The sequence below is a fragment of the Hydra vulgaris genome, chromosome 01, assembly GCF_038396675.1.
Source record: "Hydra vulgaris chromosome 01, alternate assembly HydraT2T_AEP".
In the NCBI taxonomy this organism is placed as follows: Eukaryota; Metazoa; Cnidaria; class Hydrozoa; order Anthoathecata; family Hydridae; genus Hydra; species Hydra vulgaris.
In genome coordinates, this window is record NC_088920.1 from 72,035,001 (window position 1) to 72,059,000 (window position 24,000).

Below are 24,000 nucleotides of genomic sequence, written 5' to 3' on the forward strand. Positions count from 1 at the left end.
ATTTCATTGCCCAAATAAAATTTAATAATGCTGCTCGACTAAGAAATGCTGATATCATATGACGAATGATCATTCATCATATTTATTTCGTCATGTTAAAAATATTTTTTCTGTGTTTAATAATAATCATCTGTAAAGTTCTAAAAATCTAAAAAAATCTATAAAATCTAAAAACATCCATAAAAAAGATTTCAAAACAAAAACAACTGAAATTTGTTTTTGTTTTGAAATCTTTTTTATGGATGTTTTTCATAAAAAAGATTTCAAAACAAAAACAACTGAAAAATTTTAAAAATATTAAAATAAAGATAATTCAAACTGAGTCCAGAAGCAAAAAACTTAAACAAAAGATTTAAGGAGTGGCTTTGGTCAATGACATAAAAACAAAATCTGAGACACTTTACCGTCTCAAAAAATTTTAATGTCAAGAAGTTGAAAAACATTTATACATAATCCATGATAATTTGAATTGTTTAGCATTGATTAGAGTTTCTGAAGAAAACTGAATACATAAGAATTGGTTGCATAAGAACTGAATCACAAGAACTGAATAAAAAATACGTAAAATAAACTCAGAAGAACTTAATACCATATTTGATTAATCAAAATATAAAACAATAAAATAATCAAATAAAAGCAAGATTAAGCAAACCTTTTTCAAAATTTTTATTTGATTCAGCCTTGTCCTTTAGTAACTTTACTTCTTTTTCCAAATCTAATATTTCTTGCTTGTACTCAATTTCTCTTTTTTGATAGAATTTTACTTGATTTTCCAATTGATTAATACGTTGAGCACCTAATGCAGCTGTTCCTTCAGGCGAAGCATAGTTTGTTCTAGCATCTAACTGTTCTCTAAGGTTTCCAAGATCTGAAGCTGCAAATAAAACATTCACTTTTGCTTAAATATAAATTTATGAAAAAAAATGAATAAATGAAAAATAAATTAAAATAAGCAAATAAAAGTAAATATTACATAAAAAAACATAAACTTTTTTTACAAACATATGAAAAACTCTGACTGACAGTTTCACCTAAAAGTTTCATAGTTCCCAAATGACAACTGTAAGACAGTCCTTCATTAGTTCCCACACCTCTATAGAGATTGCAAAAAATATTTTATCTGATATGCAAATGAATTATAGCAAGCATAGATCAACCAGGTCATATTTTAAAATCATCCAGGTCATATTTTAAAAATCCGGATAATTGTTTGGGTTAAATATACAGAAAAAATGTGGAATATATTTTCCCTCATTTTCCTCTTAATTTTTCTCTTAGCTGAATTATTACCAATTTTTTTTCAAACTTTTCTTGATATTTGTATGACTGATGAGTGAAAAAGCTTAAAAAACAAATATATTACAAAAATATATATTTAAACTCATATGTATGGGAAACATTTTGGATGTCCGGAAAAACTAAAAGGAATTCTGGAAATATTCGGAGTGTTAGACCGAGGGTCTCATTAGAATGTTAGAGCAAGGGTCTCATTAGAATGTTCGAGCGATGGTCTCATTAGAATGTTAGAGCAAGAGTCTCATTAAAATGTTAGAGTGAGGGTCTCATTAGAATGTTAGAGTGAGGGTCTCATTAGAATGTTAGAGCGAGGGTCTCATTAGAAAAATCAGCTCAAACCAAGTAATAAAATATAGCAAAAATTTTGCTAAAAAATTTTTTTGTACTAAAAAGCGGAAAATAAACTTTTTAATTTAAATTTAATAGTTCAGAAAACTAAAGATTTGCAGGTCTGCACAAGATTCATTTTGAAACATACCTGTCAATATTTAGTTCTTTCTACAAGTCTTTTTTACTACCTAGCAATATAATGTGTTATTATCAATACTAGATACTTCATATTTTTTTTGAGTTTTTTTTAAAAAGGTTTTACTAGATTGTACTTGGTGCCTGTTGTTAAAGCTGGTTTAAAAAAGTAACTTCATAACTTATATTATGAAGACTTCATAACTTCACAACTTCATAACTGATGTGTTGAAGTCATTTTATGTTGTTAACAACTAAGACTAAGCACAACTAAACAGATTTTGTGAGTTTTATATTGTATCATACAACATACTAAATCAAATTATCATGAATATATATATATATATATATATATATATATATATATATATATATATATATATATATATATATATATATATATATATATATATATATATAAATGCACACACACACACGCACGCACACACACACACACGCATACACACACTCAGACACACATAACATAGTATTAATATTTCAATAAACTTACCCAATCTTTGATTTTCTTTGACTAATTTTGCTTCAAAGAGTTTTTTTTCATTATTGATCTTCTTTAAATCGTGATACAATTTTTGATTCTCCTGCTGATATCCATTCAAAAGCTGCTCTTGTTGTTCAAGCTGACTGTGAAGTTTATCCAAATCTTCTTTTGAAATTTCCTAATCAATTGTTTATATCTCTTAAAAATTTTCAAAATTTTTAAAAATTAAAAAAAGGTTGAAATGTTTTTTTTTATTGTAAATTTTTTATTATAAAAATTTACAAAAATAAAAAAAAAAAAGATAGTAAATATAATTATTATATATTTAATACAACTAAAAAAACAAAAAAAAAACATACATTGAAGTGTTTTTTTTCAGCTGATAAATGAGACTCATCAATCAAGTTTTTTTTTTTTAAAACAAGTATCTCATCATGTAAACATTTCAACCTTGCATCGTGTTCAAACATCAACTTATCTTTCTCATTTCTCCACTCTTTTTCTTTATGTAACAAGTCTCTATTGAGTTTTTCTGAACGCCTACGCTCATCATCATACAAAATTCTAACATCTTGAAGTTCTTTTTGCAAAGCAGCTTCTCTATCCAAAGCTGCAAGGTGAGAATCTTAAAAATGTTTTAAAATTATTTCAAAAATTAATATAACCTAAACATTCTTGCAAATTTTCTTTAAAAACATTTTTAGAAAAAAATTTGTCATAAACTGTTTTCATTCTTTGCAAACTGCTGTCATTATTTCCCTTTCCAAATTTGTCAATTATGTCAGTTTGTCTTGCCAATTGTTATTATTAAAAAAAGCGTTACTTTGATCTATTTCATGAAATGAAGTTTTCATTTGAGATGATTGAGCAAAATCTTTCAGATATGAAGCAAATGATGCTACCGATGAAATTAGAACTTGAGAATCTTCTAATTTAGAGCTCTCATTTCTTGATAATTCAAGCTTTGATGACTTTGATGACTAAAAAAAGCTTAAATTATATTACTAGTACACATATAGATAAATATAACATGTATATGTTATATGTACATATATATATATGTATATGTTATATTTACATATATATATGTATATGTTATATTTAAATATATATATGTATATGTTATATTTACATATATATATGTATATGTTATATTTACATATATATATGTATATGTTATATTTACATATATATATGTATATGTTATATTTACATATATATATGTATATGTTATATTTACATATATATATGTATATGTTATATTTACATATATATATGTATATGTTATATGTACATATATATATGTATATGTTATATGTACATACATACAGTATGTTACATTTACATATATATATGTATATGTATATGTACATACATATATGTATATGTTATATGTACGTATATACAGTATATGTTATATTTACATATTTAAAAGCTACATGTAAATGTTACTTTATGAATTACACCACATTATTCTTATCTCTGCTTGAATTGGTCACATTTTTGTGTTTATTACATTTTGACTTTGCAACAATACCACGATGGCAGAAATGTTTACTTAATGGAAAAAAAGAGAAAAAGAGATAAATGAGTAAGGGAAAAATTGAGAACATTATATAGAATAGAAAACTAAAAAAAAAGGGAAAACAAGCAAATTATTGTAAATAAGAAAGATTTTAAATAAAGAGATGAAAGAAAAAAATATTAAAAAAACTACTAAAACCAAAGAAGAAAAATTTTGTAATGCGAAAATTGAAAATAATAATAAAAAAGAACTTTGATATTAAAAAAAAAAGGCACAATTTTTCACAAACTAATGAAAAAGAAAAAACAAAAATAAAAAATTTTAAATTTTATTGGATTATGTGCATTATCTATACAATCGTGTATTTTTATTTATAAGCATTGCTTATATTGAGGTGTATTTCTGTATATTATTTATACTGTTATGTACTTTTGTACATTGTTAATATTGTCATACGTTTTTGTGGATTGTTGATGTTTTCCGTCACTTGATTTATTTCCGTCACTTGATTTAACTGTTATTCTTTTATTCTGCTATACTTGATTTTTTTATGTTTATATCAAAACTTTGTCCTACTAATGTCATGTTGTTTGCATAATATATAGGGCACTTCACCAATGCATCTAGAGGGTGTCATTTCAGCAGCATATAGCAACAACGAGTTATTTTGGTGTAAGAAGTTGAAAAAACCATAAAATAAAATTAAATCTTATTTACAATTTTAGTTTTTATAAAACCTAATTTGCTTTTCTAATTATTCTTAAATCTCATTTGCTTTTTATTCTAAATTAATTTAATTTAGTTTATTTTTTCATTTTGAATTTAAATAGAATAATTTACTATATGAATTTTATAAAAAGTTATTCAAGCTTTTGACTTAGAACTTTTAGATTTTTTTTAGTCTCAAAAATTTATTTCAATTAAAAACTTTTTGAATGTTAAATTTTTCTACACAGTATATTTATTTAATTTCTGTTCCAGCTCAACCTAAACTAAGTAGGGAGGAAACCTAAACTAAGGAGGGTTTAAATTAGTGATAATGTAAGTAGTGGTAGTTGTTTGGGAAAAGGACTTCTGTGTAAGAAGGCTTGAAAATCAAACCCCATTAGAACCATAGTAATACTCCTATTTGTTTCTCACTTGCTTTGCCTTGATTGTGTTTAAGAACTGTAAGGTTGATAGAGGGAAGAAAAATTTTATTTTATTTTCCATCATAATTTTTGTTATTTAAGGTTTTTACATTTTCTATTATATTGTTTACATTTTGAGATTTTCAAATTTCATCTATATCTCTCAAAATTTTTTTTGGAAGTAAATTGAAGAAAAATCAACAGTTTCATATTGTGTTATACTCATACTTTTTAGAAAACAGAATTATTTATGGAAAAAAAACTTGTAGTTAAACCACTTTTTTGATCCAACTAGAACAATCTAAATTTATGTACTATCATGTTACTAAGAAATATATATCATTGACTAATTAGCATAAATCACTTCCTAAAGTAAAAAAAGTGACTAATTAACATAAATCACTTAGTAAGTAAAAAAAGTGACTAAATAACATAAATCACTTAGTAAGTAAAAAAAGTGACTAATTAACATAAATCACTTAGTAAGTAAAAAAAGTGACTAATTAACATAAATCACTTAGTAAGTAAAAAAAGTGACTAATTAACATAAATCACTTAGTAAGTAAAAAAAGTGACTAATTAACATAAATCACTTAGTAAGTAAAAAAAGTGACTAATTAACATAAATCACTTAGTAAGTAAAAAAAGTGACTAATTAACATAAATCACTTAGTAAGTAAAAAAATTAACATAAATCAAAATATTTTTTTATATTGAAAAAAAACTTATTTTGTTAATTATTGTTTTTATTTTTTTTAATAATATATGTAATAAATTTTACTAAAAATATTTTTGCAATTATAAGTGACAATTTTCTTACTAGAGAAATAGTTACATACAGGTCATATTTTTGTTAACATAGTTACATACTAAATATAGTTACATGCAGGTCATTTATGTGTCAACATAGTTACAGGGTAGAGCAGGTTATCGTAGAAAAAAATAAAAACTTGAACTTGGTGCTCAAAATGTCTGCAAATTTAGGAAAAACAAATTAGGCGGTATAATCAATGACGACTTGGTAATAATAAAAAACATTGGTAGTTTTTATAAAGTAAAAAAAATGGGTCGAAAACTTGTTTTTCACTCTGAAAGGCAGGTGTAAAAAAAAACATAGTTTGCAAAGCAGTGAATGGACAGCTTCATAATTCAAATGTTTACCGGCTCATCAAAGATGCCCAAGAAGACAGGCTCAATAAGATTTGTAAGAAATAAAGAACTTTGAAATTCTGTTGAGTACAAATTGCGAAAAAATCAAATTGATCAATACGTAGCTTAGCTAGAGAGGCTTGGAGACTAGCTTGTGTGTCAAGGAGAACTTAGCTAGAGAGGCTTGGAGACTAGCTTGTGTGTCAAGGAGAACACTGCAACAAGTTATACATGAAGACTTAGGTATGAAGAGCTTTCTAAAGTCAAATAGGCAACTTTTGTGTGTGGCTAAAAGAGCTAAACGACAAAAAAGAGCAAATCAGCTTCTAGAATTTTTCAAAACCCACCAAAGTGTTCCAGTCTACAGTGACGATAAAATCTTCAAAATTGATCCTAACAGATACAACAACATAGTTCTAGAATGCGTCTAAAGAGTGTAGTAGACTCCAGAGGAGGCTATATTGAACAACATTGAACTTTTTATGTTTTTTTTATCAGCGATCAAATTTTCAGTGATATAATACAAATGGTTTTTAACATATTCAAATTTATTTTTTTCTGTGGTAACATGCACATCCCTGTACATACTAAACATAGTTACATACAGGTCATATATATGTCTACATAATTGCGTACTAAACATAATTACATACAGGTCATATACATGTCATCATAAATGCATACAGGTCATTTTTACGTCAATATAATGTAAGCTCAATCCAAATAGATTTGTATCTAAAATATTATACCACAGTTTTGAATTGACTATATAAAGTTTATTGTTTATTTAAAGCTAAAATAAAAGTTAAACTGCTATAAAGGTTTTCCTTTCTATAGATATAACTTTTTCTCAATATATATAAAGTTTGTGTTAACAAATTTGACAGTTGCAAGTTTGTTGCTAGGTGAAACTTTAAATTTCAAACATGTTTTCCAGGTGATAAACAGAAAATATTACTTATTTACTACATCAAACTTTACTTATTTAACAAAAATGAACTTACTGGACTTGGTTTCAGTGGAGATTTATTCTTTAACTGTTTAGGAGCTGGTTTAATGGCCACTTTTACAGCTGCCGGTGAATTTACCTTAACAGGAATTCTTCTAGGTAAAACAGTTTCTAAATATGTAAACACTAAATAGTCACATACTAATGTAATACTAATTATGATGTTAAACAAATCTTATATTAGGGCGGGTGAGGCTCCTCACCCGCCCTATATAAGATTTGTTTTTTGGCCCTTTCAGTCATGAAAGCAACTTACCGAGGAGAAGGAATAGTCTGATTTAAAACCCCATTCTCTCTATGGCTAGAAAGAATTTAAAAATCTTGAATGGTAATTTTTTGAGTGATAATGTTACAATAAAAATGCTCAGCCTTGATTTGAAAAAAAGTTCAGACATCATAAAAAAAACATCTGTTAAAATATAAAAACATCTGTTAGGACATCATAAAAAAAACATTGGTTAAAATATAAAAACATCCGTTGGGACATCATAAAAAAAAACATCCGTTAAAATATAAAAACAATGGTTAGGACATCATAAAAAGATTGCTTTGACTTTACATAAATTTCATGTTCAATAAAATGGCAGCATAAAAAGCCATTCACACCATAAAAACCATTAAAACATAGAAACCATCGAAACATTCAACCATGGAAACATGGACATTCAAACCACAATATGAAAACATGGTCATTCAAACCACAGTATAGAAACATGGACATTCAAACCACAGTATTAAAACATGGACATTCAAACCGCAGTATGAAAACATGGTCATTCAAACCACAGTATGAAAACATGGTCATTCAAACCACAGTATAGAAACATGGACATTCAAACCACAGTATGAAAGCATGGTCATTCAAACCATAATATAGAAACATGGACATTTAAACCACATTGCTATGGAAACATTGAAATCAAACTTAAAAATTTGAATCATAAAACAACTTTTTATTTTTTTCATAAAAATAGTTCACATTGCTATATATGCGATATAATTATATAATTCGCATACATTTGTTATATATGCAATATAATTATATAATTCACATATAATTGTTAATATACATATGTTGTATAACTGTTAAATTATTATGTTCAGAGTTAAGAGGAAACAAAGTAGAGAGTTTAAGAAAGAAAGCCATTGACAGAAAATTTAAATATAAACTGTTTGAGTCACAAAAAAATTGTTTAAGGAAACAAACAAAAGATTAGAAATATTTTTCGAGCATGAAAAGACAGTCACAGTAAAAATGTGACTTAGCATCCTTTTGCTGTAACTTGAAACTGTAACTTTTGTTGTAACATGAAAGCTTGGATGAGCTATAATTAATCATAGTAGTATTTGTAGAAAGAAGAAAGAGATGCAACCTTATAACTATGGAAAGAGATGCAACATTAAAACTAGAGAAAGAGATACAACCTTATAGCTATGGGACAGAGGCTCAAGTTTAGAAGCTAGATGGCAGATCTAACAACCATTACAATGCATTTCTAAACCTTGTCTAAAAGAGAGAAGACATCATTGGAAGAAACAGCCCAAATATGGGGTATGGTTGGTAACTGGTTGATGTTGGTGTTGATTAGTAATGGTGGAGTTGATTGGTTAATAGTGACGTTAACTATTTAATGGTGGTGATTGATTGGTTAGCTGTGATAACCCCTTTTAACAAACCCTGAAAAAAATCTTTTAAATAAAAGTCTACCCCATGCAAAAAATACAATATAAAAATAATTTAAAAAAATAAATAACAGACAAATAACAAAATAATCATTAAATAAATCAAATTATACAATTGTAATGTTATTGTTACCACAATATTATAATAATTACCACTATTAAAAATTATGATAATTTTAATTCATGATTTATTTTTCAAAATAGGATTAGTTTACATTATAACTAATATTTACAAATATTGGTTACCATGAATGAAGTTGGTTGTCATGACTGGTTGTCAAAGCAACCAACTAATAACTTACATCTAAAAGTTAATTTTTGAAAAACATGTCTGAATAATTTTTATGAACATGGAATTGTGAGTAAAAAATTGAAAAATTATTCAATAGTTGTATCTAGTCAGAACACAAAAATTAAAATAATATATAACAAAAATTAAAAATAATATAAAAAACTTTCTCACTTTTCTCTCTATCTTTTATAATGGGTTTTTTTTTTTTAAAAGCAGCTGCACCTCCATTATTCTTTGAAATTTTTGGAACTGGTATAGATTTGGAAGAGCTGGTAAACACTTTGGTAGCTGGTAGATCTATTTTATTTTGAATTTGAAATTTGGTTTCCAAAAGCTTTTTCTTTTTTTCTGCAGCAATAGATTTAATGCTTTTTAAACTTTCTGATGGAGGAGACTCACTTTCCCTTTCTTGATTGTTTTCATTTGTGTTCTTGAAACTTGAGTCATTGTATGCACTGATATTATGTTGCAGGGTATTTTGTGATAAATTACTAAACTCTCCTATTTTTTTTATTGCTTCAACTTCGTTAAACTCTTGTGAGTTTAAACTTACTTTATCTACAAAAATTGTTGTTAAAATAATTGTAATGATGAATAAATAACAACGTAAAAATAAAACTACTAATGTTTAGTAAATTTAACAAATTTAAATTTACTAAATATATAGAAAAAAACCACATTTACATTTATTATAAAAAATTTTGTATTGATTTTATTTATAGTATGTATAAGTATAAATATAGTCCCAAAAAACGACATTTTTGAAATTTAATCTGCTTCTACCCCCTAAATGTGTTCTATCTAATATAAAAACACTAGTTTTGTAATTTTTTTGAATAAAGAATATTTTAAGGGGTCCCTCAAGACCCTCGAATATTTAATGGGTCCCTAATATTTTCAAAAAAAAAGTGTTTCATAAATATGTCAACCTGGTACTCAAATGAAGCGAAATTGTATAAAAATTTCAAAAATAATATTTATTTCAAAAAAAAAATTTTTTTTGAAATAAATATTTTTTTGTTAGTTTTGGTTTTATTACATAAAAAGTTCTTTTTTTTAACAAAAAATAAAAAAAATAAAAAAAAAGTGTTTATTGTTTTTTTATGATAATTATAATAAGTTAAATTTTTTTCAAAATGAAATTTTTTGAAATTTTTATTGTGCTTCATTTGAGTACCAGGTTGACATATTTTTGAAAAACTTTTTTTTGAAAATATTAGGGACCCATTAAATATTCGAGGGTCTTGATGGACCCTTGAAATATTTTTTATTCAAAATAATTTTAAACAGAATTTTTGTATTAGATACAACACATTTTGGGGGTGGGAGCAGACTACTTTCAAAAATCTTGTTTTTTGGGACACCCTTATATATATATATATATATATATATATATATATATATATATATATATATATATATATATATATATATATATATATATATATATATATATATATATATATATATATATTAGGGGTATAGTATTTTTACAAACTCAACCGCATGTCATTTTTGAGCTTTTGTATATAATTACCAAAATTCAGTTTCATTATCATGTTTCTAGAAAAAAACTCACGCACTGAACCATTAAAAAGCTGAGCCAAAAGCAAATACGCCTAGAGATTCATTACTGGTAATTTGAAGTAAAACGCTTTCCCCTTTATATTCAAATAACTAATAATATCTTTCTTATTGGCTACTATGTAAATAAAGCTATATTGATAAAATTAACAAAATATCAATATGTTTAAAAAACTATATTGATAAAAAAAACTAAAACTTTCAAAAAAAAAAAAGTTTCTTCAGATTTGAAAAAACTTTTGATATCCCAAAAACTTAGACTGCCCATTTGGCACAAATGTATGTATATATATAAGCAAAAGAATATCACACCAAAACTTTGTATATGTATTGATAGCCTTAAGATGATCTTTGATGGCTTTACTATTTTCAGGGTTAAACATTTGGTTTGAAAACCAGATATCTGCCTATTTTCCATCAACAAGCTTAACTGCTATCTCAAGTTGTTGTCTGAAGGGATTAGTATGTAAGCAAGTAGTAAATAAATTGCCCAGGAGTTTGGCTAATATTTGTTAACCTTTTAAAATTAACCTTGGGAAATTTCTTTTAATTCCAAAAGTATTTCACCATGTTAATGAGATGCATCAAAAACTGCCATCTCTATATTTCAGTCCATTCTCCTTCAATTGTATACCACTATTTTTAAAGTTTGATGTTAAACAGTCATATTTACTACATATTGCTCCAACAAAATAATATGACATAACTTTAATATTCCAATATAATATATGATGCTGACAACCAACATAGAGAGGTTTCTCAAAGGCAAAACATTCAAAATGTGTCATTAAACTTTTTGTCATGCCACTTGTTTTCCCAGTGTTAACATTTGTAGCGTCTGTCACAATCATTTTTATAGATCCCCATAAATCATATTCATTCAAATTTCTCCAAGTCCATCAAAAATTGTCTCTAACTTTTTATTTTTCAATACCATTGATACCACTTGATGTTCTACAACGGGATGGTTCAAATTGTTCAAAATAATGTTTTGTATTTTTTGCAATGCAATATTTTGATATGTAACAAAACTAGGGATGGCAATCCCGGGATCCCAGATCTCATACAAATTGTTGGTCACGAAATTCCGGGATTAGTCTCCAAAATTTCCTAGGATTTTGAGATAATTAGAAACTACAAAAAGTTCAAACTTAATTTGTAATTAAGAAATTTGTACATCATAAAATGTAAATATAGGCTTTGGAATAGTAGCTGCTTGATTTGTAGTTGTTTATCCTCTTTGCAATGTTTTCTTTTGATTCTCTCACTTTCTGTATTTTATCGAAAATGCAAACTAAAAACATTTATCATTTAACATTAATAAAATACATTAAACTAAAAACATTATTGCTTATCTGCAACTTTATACTATATATACATTTTTTATATGTTTAATCTAATTGTACAATTGTTAATTGTAAAAAATATGTTTTACATATTTTGTACAATTAAACATATAAAAAGTATGTAAAAGTTAATATTAAAACTAATATACTATTAAAAATAAACAGAATTTTAGCACTTGCTGATCGAAAGATCAAACATTTTTAATAGAAAAAAATACCTATATACTTGGAATTTTATAAATCATTCTAATTCCAATGTTTGCATGATGATATTCATCTTTATGTCCACTCAATTTAATTACAAATGTGTGTGTGATTTATAAAAGTTTTTTTAACATTGGTTTAATCAATGAAGTTATCAAAATACAGAAGGTTTATTAAATTACAAAAGTTTACTTAACAGAGGAGGAAGATTGACACCAGCCATCTGAAAATGTTATCACACTGTGGCAGCTGTATTCATTTTTGCTCAACTAACCAATTTAACAGACTTGTTTAACCAGCCTTGACTGTCCTCTATTTAACTTTTTGTTTAATAATATTTATTGAAGGTTTATAATCACTGCCACTGTCACTTGAAGGTTTATAATCACTGCCACTGTCACTTGAAGGTTTATAATCACTGCCACTGTCACTTGAAGGTTTATAATCACTGCCACTGTCACTTGAAGGTTTATAATCACTGCCACTGTCACTTGAAGGTTTATAATCACTGTCACTGTCACTTGAAGGTTTATAATCACTGCCACTGTCACTTACTTATTACTATTTTTGTGTTCCTCTCTGTATTCAGAATTTGATGACAATGATAGAACATTTCCAATTTTAATTTTCTTTGAAAGATGCATTTTTTAGGATCGTCATTATTGTAGTATATCCCATTCTACAAGATGTCTCTAAGTGCTTTAAATAAAGATTTTTATATTCAGAATGCAACCAAAGTCCTTATTCGTTATATCTAATAAACCATCAAAACCAATCAAAATTTTTTGATTTCTATCAGTCTCTTTTTAATCATTTTTTTATTAACCTTAGCACTGATCTTTTAATCTTTTGGTTTTTTAATAACCTTGGCACTGATCTTTAATCCTATTGACTTTTTGTTTGCTAATATGTTGGCATTTTACATATTCCTAATTTTCCATGTTCCTAATGATTCTTGAGATTCATTTTGACGTAGTCTTTACTTTTCTCAAAGTGAATCAAATTCTTTTTTCATGCATTTTTTGCTTTTTTAGTTGCAGTAAAACTTTTGCTTGTCATTTTGAATGTTGTGTACTAACTTAAGATGAAAAGTCTTATACAATTTACTATTTGATTAGGCATTTAAAACAACGTTTTTTAAAAACATTTCAGTCACAGTCATTATAGCCACATTAATTAACATTACTTCAAAAATAATTAACATAACTATAAGCTTAAAATAATTAATATAATTTTAAGAATAAAATAATTAACATAATTATAAGAATAAAATAATTAACATGATTATATGTTTAAAATAATTAACATAATTATAAGAATAAAATAATTAACATGATTATATGTTTAAAATAATTAACTTAATTATAAGAATAAATAATTAACATAATTATAAGTCTAAAATAATTGACATAATTATAAGATTAAAATAATTAACCTAAATATAAATTTAAAATAATCAACATAATTATAAGAATAAAATAATTAATATAATTATAAGTTTAAAATAATTAACATAATTATAAGATTAAAATAATTACTATAAATATAAGTTTAAAATTGATAGAACTTTTATTTTGTAATATTGTGAGTTTTTTAAATGGATGTACCATAAAAATATTGTCATTGTTTTCAAAATATAGAAGCTCATCACTAGATGAAATGCTCATTTGAAAACCCTAAAATTATTTGTTATTTTATACCCCTATTATATATATTATAAATAGCTATGTAATAATTAAAAAGTTACAACCTTCTATATTATTTTGGAACAATGTAGGTTTAGGATCTTCAGCAAAGTTATTCATGACTGGTTGTAAACTAAGTTCATTCAATTGAATTAATTGTGTATCTTTTTGGTCTAATACTAGCATTCCACTTTGGACAGGTTGAACTGTTTTTAAATCTATATTGAAATTTACTCATCAACTAAAAATTTATATTCAATTTAACACACTATTCAATTTAACACACATACACATGTGTATATATATATACATATATATATATATATATATATATATATATATATATATATATATATATATATATATATATATATATATATATATATATATATATATATATATATATATATACAGTATCGGACAAAACGAGTGCAACCAAATAATGTTAATTTAGTTTCTTTATATAAAAGTGCTGCATTTTTTCAATTTAGAGAAACAACTATGTAACTGTTTAGAGACAAAGTTCTTCAAGTTTTATTCATCACAAAGTTCATTATTTGTACACGAAATTTAATAAATTAATCAAAAGTATTAAAAAAAGTTGATTTGCTTCTGGACAAAACAAGTGCAACTTGACAAAATGTTGACCAAGCTGTATTTCGCTATCAATATTTCGTGGCGAATCCTTCGTCGATCACAGCCTTGCATCTTCGAAGCATAGATTTGATCAGGTGATCAATGAAACTTTGTGGAATCGCTGCCCAGGCCTTTTGGATTTGTTCAAACAGTTGATCCTTATTACGAATACCTTCATGATTAATTCTGCGGTTGACGATCTCCCACAGGTTCTCAATAGGGTTGAGATCCGGAGATTGAGGCGGCCAATCCATCACCCATAGGTGGTTGTCTTGAAACTACTGCTTGACTACTTTTGCAGTGTGTTTCGGATTGTTGTCTTGCTGAAAAACCCATTTTATTGGCATATTCCATTCAGCATGAGGTAACATAACATCTTTCAGGATATTTTTATACATGAAACGGTCCATTATTCCATCATTTCGATGTATTTGACCTAGACTGTTATCAGAAAAACACCCCCAGACCATTACATTGCCTCCACCATGCTTTACGGTCTTATGGCAGTAATGTAAATCGAGGCGTTTTCCGGCCGGTCGACGTACACGGCAAATGCCATTGCTACCAATGATGTTGAACTTCGATTCATCACTGAACAGGACAGTTCACCATTTCTGCACATTCCAGTCAATATGAGATGTAGCAAACAGGAGTCTTTTCTTCTGGTTTTTTAGTGAAATCAACGGTTTCTTTGCAGGGCGTCGAGAAAACAATCCGGCTTCAACAGCACGTCGTCTGATTGTTCGGTCTGATTGACACTAACCAGACTTAAGAAAATGAAACAAACCAAAAAAGTTGCACTTGTTTTGTCCGCTGCAAAATGGCACTTGTCAACGAAATTCTGCCTGTGTGCTGTCACCTTTCAGCTGATTGCTTATGTCATGGCATGCTATGACTCCAGACTCCTGAACTGTTTGCTGTGGTAGTATAGTTCGTTTCATTTTTAAGACATGTAAAATTAGGAACACTTTTTAGCATTGTTCGATGTTGGTTGCAAATGTTTTGTCCAATACTGTATATATATATATATATATATATATATATATATATATATATATATATATATATATATATATAATACCCGAAATTATAATTTATTTATCCCCAGGTTTTAATCTAGTACTTAGTGAAGGAACCTTGAATAGTCAAGAGTATTTGCATTCTTTCTGGCATAGAGTGAACCAGAGATGTGCAGCGGCCAGTCAATTCAATATTTCTTGTACATGAGTTAATAATCTTTTATATTAACTGTTGCTTGTTTGTAATCTTTTTCTTTCTCATGTCAGGTTTAAGAATCAACCACAAATTCTCAAGAGGGTTTATGTCTGGCCTATTGCTTAGCCGTGGTAGAACATCAATACCCTTATGGCAAGGTGCTCCATCATACATAAAAATTAAGCCTCCATTGCCCTGCAATCCTTTTTTTGCAGCCCACTCCTTCAACAACTCTTTCAAAATCTTCTTTAGTCCAGGAGTAAACCAGTGCTTCGCCCAGTTGAGACATTTAGTTTTCATGTGAGGAGTTAGTTTCAAACTCAGCTTTTTTTCAAGTCTGCAAACAGACGCTTTACTAATACCAACAATATCCTTTCCCTGAATTCCTTGTTTTAGAAGAATTTCAACTTTAGCCCGCTATCTTGGAGTAAGATCCTATTTACCATTACCATTAATTCAATAAAAACTATCAAAATTGTTGTCTTTAACTATTACTATAGGAGCTGCTTGGGAAAATGAGTAAACTTGTTGTGGGGAAACATATGAATCAATGGACACTGTTTTGGTGAAGTTAAGACATATCTTATGTCAATTCTTGTTGCATCATTGCTTTGCAATGATTTGTAATATAAAAATATCAAATAAGAAAAAAAAAAGAAAAGATCATGACCATCATTATGATGATAAGCATCATGAGATAAGCAGAAGAAGCTGAAATTAGATCTAGCAGATTTTTATTCCTTCCATTATTGCAAGCACTATAAAGTACTTTCTATATAAAAGTTTTATTTTTTATATAAAAAAAAGTTTTATTTAGAAAAGTTTTATTTTTTATATAAAAAATCTTTTTATATAAAAAATAAAACTTTTACATCTTGCATCAGGTGCATAAATACCGCTTAATAAAATAGCAGCTCATCATGGTCTACTACAACAGTTCCTTTCTTAAAAACTGAAGCTGCATCTTTGCTCTCTATTACAACAGCTCATTCATTAACTACTACAATGGTTTCTTTGCAATTTGGTCACCCAAGAGATTTTTTAACAGATGCACCAGTTCAGATGAAGTTAAATCCTGAAGCATACAAAAAAACAACATCTGATTCTAAAAATCGGCAATTTAATTCAGCATGGTTCAATAGAAGAACATAGTTGAAGGAATATTGAAATTGGAAAATGGGATTTAGGAGGCACAAAAAACAATGTCACCTGATAGCAATAGCACTTTAGAAGAAAGAGGGGAAATATGCAAGAAAGGAAAAAAAGAATCAGCAATAGTGAACCAAGAGCAATATCAGAGCAACAGATACTACATAAGTTTAAGATATTTTTTCACTTTAAGATATTTTTTCTCACAAAAAAACTTTATTTACTTGGAAATAGTGTAACTGCAAAGTCAAGATTTATTGATGTACTGCAACAAGTGCCACCCACTTATAATAGATGACCCAGCAACATGAGATGAACCGTGTGGACTCTTTCTGAAATTTCAGTATACGTTGCAGAAAGATAACAACCAGGCAAATATTTATAGCTGTTATGTGGGATCAGAATTCTCATCCAACAACAATTACAGCATTCAGTTCCTTATATTCAAAGCTGTAACAGTAAATATAAGTACTTTCAAACATCGCATCAATATTTGGAACTTCATAGATAAAGTTTTTTAGTTATTAAAGTATTGCAAACTTGATTTATACTATTTATTCAGTTTAATAAATACATTTAATTAAATTTTTTTTTTTTGTGTTTTATCTGCCCTATAGACAATTTTAGTGTGCCTACTTGTAAATAAATTCTTAGTTTCATAACTAGGATGATACCACAGAAAAAATCACTGAAATGCACTAAAGTGTATAAATACACATTAAAAATATAAGCTGCCTTATTTTTTGTAGTAGGCCTCTTGCTTTGAATTTTTTTTTTTTGCTTGAGGGGGAAATTTTTAAATTATACAAAAATTAAAAATTATATACAAAATGTAAAAATAATCCAAAAAAACTGTTTTAGATGTTAGAAAAAAATTATTTCTTCACTATTTTAGCAGGATAAACTCAAAGTTTTCAGGATAAACTTAGAAGAAAAAAAAATTCTTCAAATTTAAAGTAAATAAACTATTTTAATAAAATTTTTAATTTTTCTCTTTACTGTTTAATTTATAAAGAATATGATCATCCAACATTATACATGCAGTGTGTGCAAGTAGTTCCATCATTATACATGCAGTGTGTTCATGTTGTTCCATCATTATACATGCAGTGTGTCCATGTTGTTCCATCATTATACATGCAGTGTGTCCATGTTGTTCCATCATAATATATGCAGTGTGTGTATGTAGTTTTATCATTATACACACAGTGTGTGCATGTATAAAATAAAGTTTCTAAAATACTCATACAATGCAATAACATCTGCATTTTAACTATTTGTGGAAAACACTGGTTATATTAAATTAAATTCAAACTGAAATAGGTGGTCCTAATAAATAAATAATTGTTGGTCCTAATTGTACTTTTTAAAACAACTTGTACACCCTTTACAATTTAATATAAAATTTTATAAAACTCTTTAAACATTTAAAAACTCAACTTTTGAATTAAACTTTAAAATCCAATAAACAATAAAAATAAAACTCTTGTTTGATTAACTAAGACAAGAAAAAATTTCTATAAACAGAACTTTAAAAACTTACCATTAATTACATTTTCTTGATATTCATTATCTTTAAGATTTAAGCCAAATAATCTTTTGGAATGAAGAACTTCTTTTCCTTCTGCTTCATTTATATCTTCTAACAACTTTTCTAAAATATTAAAACATTTTAATTTGTATAATATAGTTAAAATCTGTATGCGAGATGTACAGAGTTCAAATCCATACAACATTACTGGTAGTAGTGGCATTGATAGGGCTCAAGTTTCTCTGAGAAGCAATCCTGATTGTCAAGGTTTCTGAGATGGTTGTAAAAACACACACAGATATATATATATATATATATATATATATATATATATATATATATATATATATATATATATATATATATATATATATATATATATATATACAACCCTCGGAATTAGGGTCGGCATTCGGCAATGCCGACCTAACTGCCGGCCTGAAAGTATTTGAGGTCGGCGAAAAATTGCCGACCTCGTTTTTATATTTTATGGTCAGACCTTTGTATCAAATAATTTTTGCCGACCTGATGCCGACCTCTAAAAGATTGAGGTCGACAAATTATTGCCGACTCAATTTTCCTAATTCCGAGGGTTGTATATATATATATATATATATATATATATATATATATATATATTAGGGTGTCCCAAAAGACAACATTTTCGAAAATAATCTGCTCCCACCCCCTAAATGTGTTCTATCTAATACAAAAACACTAGGTTTAAATTTTTTTTTGAATGAAAAATATTTTAAGGGGTCCCTCAAGACCCTCCAATATTTAATGGGTCCCTAATATTTTCAAAAAAATATGTCAACCTGGTACTCAAATGAAGCGAAATTATATAAAAATTTCAAAAATAATATTTAACTTGAAAAAAAAGTGTTATTTTTGGTTTTATTACATAAAAAATTATGTTTTTTAACAAAAAATGAAAAAAAAATGCATTTTTTATATTTTTTAATGACAATTTTGATAAATAATGTTCATTTAAAAAAATAAATTTTTTTAAATGAACATTATTTTTGAAATTTTTAAAAGTAACCAGATTCAATTTAGGACAATATTGTATGGTTTGATGAGTCTAAAAATTGTATGGTTTGATGAGTCCAAATCGTAGATGTAAAATGGAAGTTTGAACTCAGTGAATTACAGTTACAAATTCTAAAATACATAAAAGAATATAGAGCAGATCTTCAGACCAATAGAACTCCATGCAAATTACTGTAGTATAGTGTTGGGTCACTTAAGGTATACGGCATGACTGCTAGTCATTATTGTGCATTGGCTAAGATAATGCAAAGTTATTATACCGAATTTATTTGTAAAGCAATGTATTTATCAATAGTATGCGGTTTGGTTTTGAGCAAGGAAAAAGAACAACCCATGAAAAGTATTTATTGTGAAGAAAGATGGAAAAGAAGAATGATCTGTCAATGGGATGGGATCAAGAAAGATAGTGTGGTAGGCTTTGAGGTATTTAGCTATTGAAAAATGGGTGGTAACAGTTGTCATGGCTATATGAATATTTAACAACAGCAATCAAAACAAAAGATAGAAAGAGTGATAGTTTTAAATTAAAGATTAGTGTGCATAAAAGTTCAGTGCTCAGTCTTTTCTATTTTATCGTTTTGGAAGTTATATATATATATATATATATATATATATATATATGTATACATATATATATATATATATATATATATATATATATATATATATATATATATATATGTATATATATATAAATATATATATATATATATATATATATATATATATATATGTATATATATATATATATATATATATATATATATATATATATATATATATATATATATACACTATAATAATTTTAAAACTTTAATTTCAATAGTTTTAAAAATAGAAAATTGTACCTTTTATTTTCTTTGCTTTTAACCTCTCTGCAACGTGCAAACTTTTTGTAGAATCTAACGACTCCATTAAGTTAACTAATTAAGAATTTCATTTTCATTTATTTGAATTAAAAAAATTAAAAAATTATTAAATAATTAATAAAATGAAAAAAATTTTTTTAAAAATTATTAAACAAAAAATTTTGGTGTCAAAATCATATAAAAAGATTTTTGATATCTTTACCTACCTTTTGATAGAAGACTTTTCTCTAAATCACCAACCTATAATGATCAAAGTCTATAATGAAGATATGAAACACATATAGATATATACATACATATATTTTTTGTATTAATTCATTAATGAATTTGAAATTTAAATAGTTGATTCCCAGGGTAATTTAGTTTTTAAACAGGTTGTACATACTTGTTAAGATTCATGACAATTTTGTCAAAAATTTTTTTGCCAGCATAGGACTTTCTGAAATTCTGTTTTAAAATTTGGGAACACATTCTTGTTAGAGTCCATTTTAATAGAAAAACCTTTTTTTTTAAATTACGTTAAAACTTTTATTTATTCGAAGTCAGTTTTTCTGGCAACAGAATGTGAAAACTTAAAAGATTAACCCCCTTAAACACATTATAAAAAATTTTCATGCGCACATTGGTGCATGAAATGTATTCAAAGATTTATTTTCTCTGACAGCTATAAAAGGCTCTCAAATTTGTTAGGACTGTCCACACTAATGCAAATGATAAACTTTATATTAGGCTTAACTAAAAACTTAAGAAAACATGTATAAAAATCAAATGATATATAGGTTTTTATATCGATGGCATTATACACAGAAGTGTTAAGTACAACATTTGGTTGAATTGAGCTAAGTACACAAAAATTGTCGTATTTTTTTAAACATTATTATGCCCGAATATGGTAAGTGTACGATAATTGTTACAAGTCTACTAATCATTTAAAATGTTATGAGTCTACTAAATTGTTACTAGTCTACTACTTTTAAATTGCTTCCCTGTTAAATCTTATCTGCGGCACTTAACACTTCTGTGCTATCAATATATAGATATAGAGAGGATTAGATTAAAACAATATATAGATTAAACAAAATAAACATGATAAACTATATTACTATAATACTGAAAGGAGAATATAGGATAATATTCTAAAATTTATTACATTTTAGGAAACAATATTAATATTTTCAAAATTTGAGACAATTTGGGATAGAATGGGAGCATCAACTGAATGTTTTGATTCAAACAATATAAATGTTTTAAAACATTAAAAGAATATTTTTTTTTAATATTTTTGTCATTGGTATTCTTTATTTTTGTTAAAATTCGTGGTTGACAATACAGCTCCAAAAATTCATGGTTGACAATACAGCTCCAAAAATCTTGACCTGCTATTTTTTTAATATTTTAAAAATGACAGAATAAAAAAAAATAACAAAATGACGTAAAAAATAACAAAATAAAATGACAGAATAAAAAAAATATGACAAAATGACAGAATAAAAAATAAAAAAATCTCACATTAGAACCACCTAAATTAGAAGTATCGAAGTAAGAAGCATCATTTTCGATTTTTAAAATTTTAAAATTTGTAATGTCCTCATTATCTTCTTCCTCATCATCTTCGTCATCTAACAAAAAAATTCATTATTATAATTTTGTTATATACATTTTTTATTTTTGACACCTTTCAAACTCTTTTTAATCCTTCAACTAATAAGGGGTTACAAAGATTCTACAAATTTGTAACTATTTTATAAATATATATTACATTAATAAATACATTAATACATATCATATATATATATATATATATATATATATATATATATATATATATATATATATATATATATATATATATATATATATATATATATATATAGCTATTATAAATAAAATTGTATTTATAAATGAATTTATGTTAAGAGTTTATTCCTAATAAATTCTTCTAATGTTTGACAAGATGCTGTGTTCTATGATGGCATCAACTCTCAATGTCAATAACTCTTAATAAGTAAGAGGAGTTTCAAAAATTTTTGTTTAACCAGTTAATCCTAATTTTTTGAGAAAAGTTCAAAAAACAATTCAGTTTTATAATTAAATAAAAACTTCTACTATGGATGTAACCATATTATAAATTTTCTTTAGTGGTTTTTATAATGTTTTCTAAAACTAAAAATATTTACAAAAACATTAATTAGAAATAATATTTCTTGTTCAATATTATTATCAGAGCATAAATATAATGCCCTATAAACTCCTTTGAAAACTCCATTTATAATTTTTAGATTGCGGCATGACTTAGGTTTGATGTTAGATGTTTCAATTTCCATGGTATACTGAATATTTCAATGTTGGTTAATACTAAAAAGCTTTTTGCATCTTCAGTAAAGTTAAAATGAGAATGATAGTTATCAACATATCTTTTAAATGACTTTACGTGAACATTATTGGAAACCACTTGTGCAAGAGCATTCATGAAATTGTAAAAAACTCTGCAAAATCCAGATATATTCTAGTTCATAAATGTTGTGTTCATATAAAAAATAACAATGCAAAAGACATCTATCTAAAATTTGTTTATGTTTTGTTTTTAATGGATTTTTTTATTTATTTTAATTATATAAATTAAACTCTTTAAAGATGTATTTTGAAATTCAGTTTTTGTCATTTTTTTGTGGTTGACCTTCTACTTCCATTTTTAACATTTTAAAGATATTAAAAAACTTAAAAAATAGAAATCATTATTCATTCATTCATTTGTTCATTCTTTGTGTGTAAAAGTTACATTTTATACCTTGCAACTTAAATTGAATAAATTTGAATTAAAATGAATAAAAGTTCTGTTTAAACAAAAATAAGTTTTATCAATTGTAAAAATTTGCTTTTGCTTTATTTTTTTAGAAAATAATTTGCTATACATACATTTATATACATGCATACTACATACATACATTTATATACATGCATACATACATACATACATATATACATACATACATACATACATACATACATACATACATACATACATACATACATACATACATACATACATACATACATACATATATACATTTTTTTTTAAACATATTTGCTTCCAACAAGGCTGCAAGCAACCACTAATTAGAGTTGGAACTTACTGGAAGAGAAAAAATGAAGATTGTAGAGCAAGATAACGATTGACAGACAACCTAAAAGATTGCAAATCACATGAATCAGGAAAGCAAGATGAAGGAAGCGAATTCCAAAGAACTGATGTTCAAGGAAAAAAACTAGATGAATAAGAGCTTTTGGAGCACTTAGGAACATTCACAGAAAAAGGATGAGAATTTTAGTAGATGGCACAAGAGACGCCAGCTATTTAGAGCAGTGTCCATTATAGTATTAGTAGAAAAGAGAAAGAGAAGAAACATTACAACAATGTGATAATGGTTGGAGGTTGGCTGCAAGAGCAGGTCTGACTATGTTTACAATGCGTTCCTGCACCTTATCTCGAAGAGAAAGGGAATATAATCCAGGAGGATTATATTCCCTTTCTATAATCTAGGAGATAGAGAATAGAATCCAGTTTTGCAACAGATTTGATATATAGTTTCCAAGAAAGAACCGGAAGATACATACATACATACATAAATACATACATACATACATACACACATACATACATACATACATACATACAT

General features: G+C 26.4%; 1 protein-coding gene across 5 annotated transcripts in view; it reads right to left on the reverse strand.

The window, feature by feature from the left end:
* The window catches only part of LOC101239444 (centrosomal protein of 162 kDa), a 56,914-nt gene that overhangs the window by 8,830 nt on the left and 24,084 nt on the right, over positions 1–24,000 (reverse strand). For 3 of the 5 annotated variants that reach the window (XM_065789102.1, XM_065789100.1, XM_065789101.1), the window contains exons 8-18: positions 21,833–21,942; positions 20,530–20,563; positions 20,303–20,377; positions 18,414–18,524; positions 13,936–14,088; positions 9,223–9,609; positions 7,072–7,187; positions 3,087–3,243; positions 2,623–2,888; positions 2,273–2,441; positions 653–874 (exon numbers count right to left, since the gene is read on the reverse strand). In XM_065789102.1, coding sequence (XP_065645174.1) covers positions 653–874; positions 2,273–2,441; positions 2,623–2,888; positions 3,087–3,243; positions 7,072–7,187; positions 9,223–9,609; positions 13,936–14,088; positions 18,414–18,524; positions 20,303–20,377; positions 20,530–20,563; positions 21,833–21,942 — 1,800 coding nt within the window. The remainder of the gene's footprint in view (positions 1–652; positions 875–2,272; positions 2,442–2,622; positions 2,889–3,086; positions 3,244–7,071; positions 7,188–9,222; positions 9,610–13,935; positions 14,089–18,413; positions 18,525–20,302; positions 20,378–20,529; positions 20,564–21,832; positions 21,943–24,000) is intronic. The other 2 variants (XM_065789103.1, XM_065789104.1) reach the window with 1 other exon arrangement.